At 68.7% G+C, this 971-nt stretch overlaps 2 protein-coding genes across 2 annotated transcripts in view; one reads left to right on the top strand and one right to left on the bottom strand.

The window, feature by feature from the left end:
• Positions 1-641, top strand: part of TNXB (tenascin XB) — an 85,461-nt gene extending 84,820 nt beyond the window's left edge. Inside the window, 2 exon segments of the mRNA XM_027774133.1 lie at positions 1-161; positions 517-641. The exon segment at positions 1-161 is cut by the window's left edge and continues 1 nt beyond it. Of these exon segments, the coding sequence (XP_027629934.1) occupies positions 1-161; positions 517-618 (263 nt within the window). The 3' untranslated portion in view covers positions 619-641.
• Positions 642-804: 163 nt separating this feature from the next.
• CYP21A2 (cytochrome P450 family 21 subfamily A member 2) overlaps positions 805-971 on the bottom strand; it is a 2,643-nt gene continuing 2,476 nt past the window's right edge. Inside the window, 1 exon segment of the mRNA XM_027774126.1 lies at positions 805-971. This exon segment is cut by the window's right edge and continues 73 nt beyond it. Within this exon segment, the coding sequence (XP_027629927.1) occupies positions 824-971 (148 nt within the window). The 3' untranslated portion in view covers positions 805-823.

Below are 971 nucleotides of genomic sequence, written 5' to 3'. Positions count from 1 at the left end.
ACTCAATGAGCTACCACAGCGGCAGCGTCTTCTCGGCCCGCGACCGAGACCCCAACAACCTGCTCATCTCCTGCGCCGTCTCCTACCGCGGGGCCTGGTGGTACAGGAACTGCCACTACGCCAACCTCAACGGGCTCTACGGGAGCACAGTGGACCACCAGGTGAGGGGGGTGCACAGAGCTGGGCGCTCGGGCCGCCTGCCCGGGTTCGAACCCTGGGGTGAGACGGGACTGGTGCCGGAGCCGCTCAGAGCCCAGGCCCTGTCTGCATGGACAAGCACGCCGACCCCACCGCGGGATCCGAGAAGATGCTTTATTGGGCGCAGAGGGCCAGCTCAGGGCGAAGCCTCAGCCCTTTGCAGCGGAGGGGCCTGAAGGAGCAGGGAGGGGAGGCTGGCTGGTTTCCGAAGGGGCAGGGCCGGGGACCGGGGCGGGGCAGGGGCAGGGGTGGGCCAGGGGCAGGGGCGGACCAGGGGCCGGGATGCTGCTTTGACTCTCCACATGACCCCTCTCCCAGGGCGTGAGCTGGTACCACTGGAAGGGCTTCGACTTCTCGGTGCCCTTCACGGAAATGAAGCTGCGACCAAGAGACTACCGGTCCCCGGCCGGGGCGGGCTGAGCTGCTACCCACCTCTCTCGCACCCCAGTATGACTGCCGAGCACTGAGGGGTCGCGGCAAGAGAAGAGCCGGGGCCTCCTCGCCAGCGGGCCCCGGAGGCCTTCTCTGCCCAGGATCTCACAGCACCATGTTTACAGGGGGGGGAGGGATGTGGACAGGAGCAATAAAGGAGAGACTGAGGCACAAGCTGGCGCCCGTCCACCCCTCACTGGCACTGGCCCAGGCCCGGGGCCTCCCCGCCCCGGGGTTGCAGGCACACCTGGAAAGGCTGCATGGTGAGGTTGACGCCGCCGTAGGGCTGGGGCTGCAGGGAGGGCAGGGTGCCGGCGGGCGGCGGCAGCAGCGTGAAGGCC

The sequence above is a fragment of the Tupaia chinensis genome, unplaced genomic scaffold (assembly GCF_000334495.1).
Source record: "Tupaia chinensis unplaced genomic scaffold, TupChi_1.0 Scaffold000403_1, whole genome shotgun sequence".
Classification (NCBI taxonomy): Eukaryota; Metazoa; Chordata; class Mammalia; order Scandentia; family Tupaiidae; genus Tupaia; species Tupaia belangeri.
Note: the sequence above shows the minus strand (reverse complement) of the source record. Positions and strands in the feature narration are given on the sequence as shown.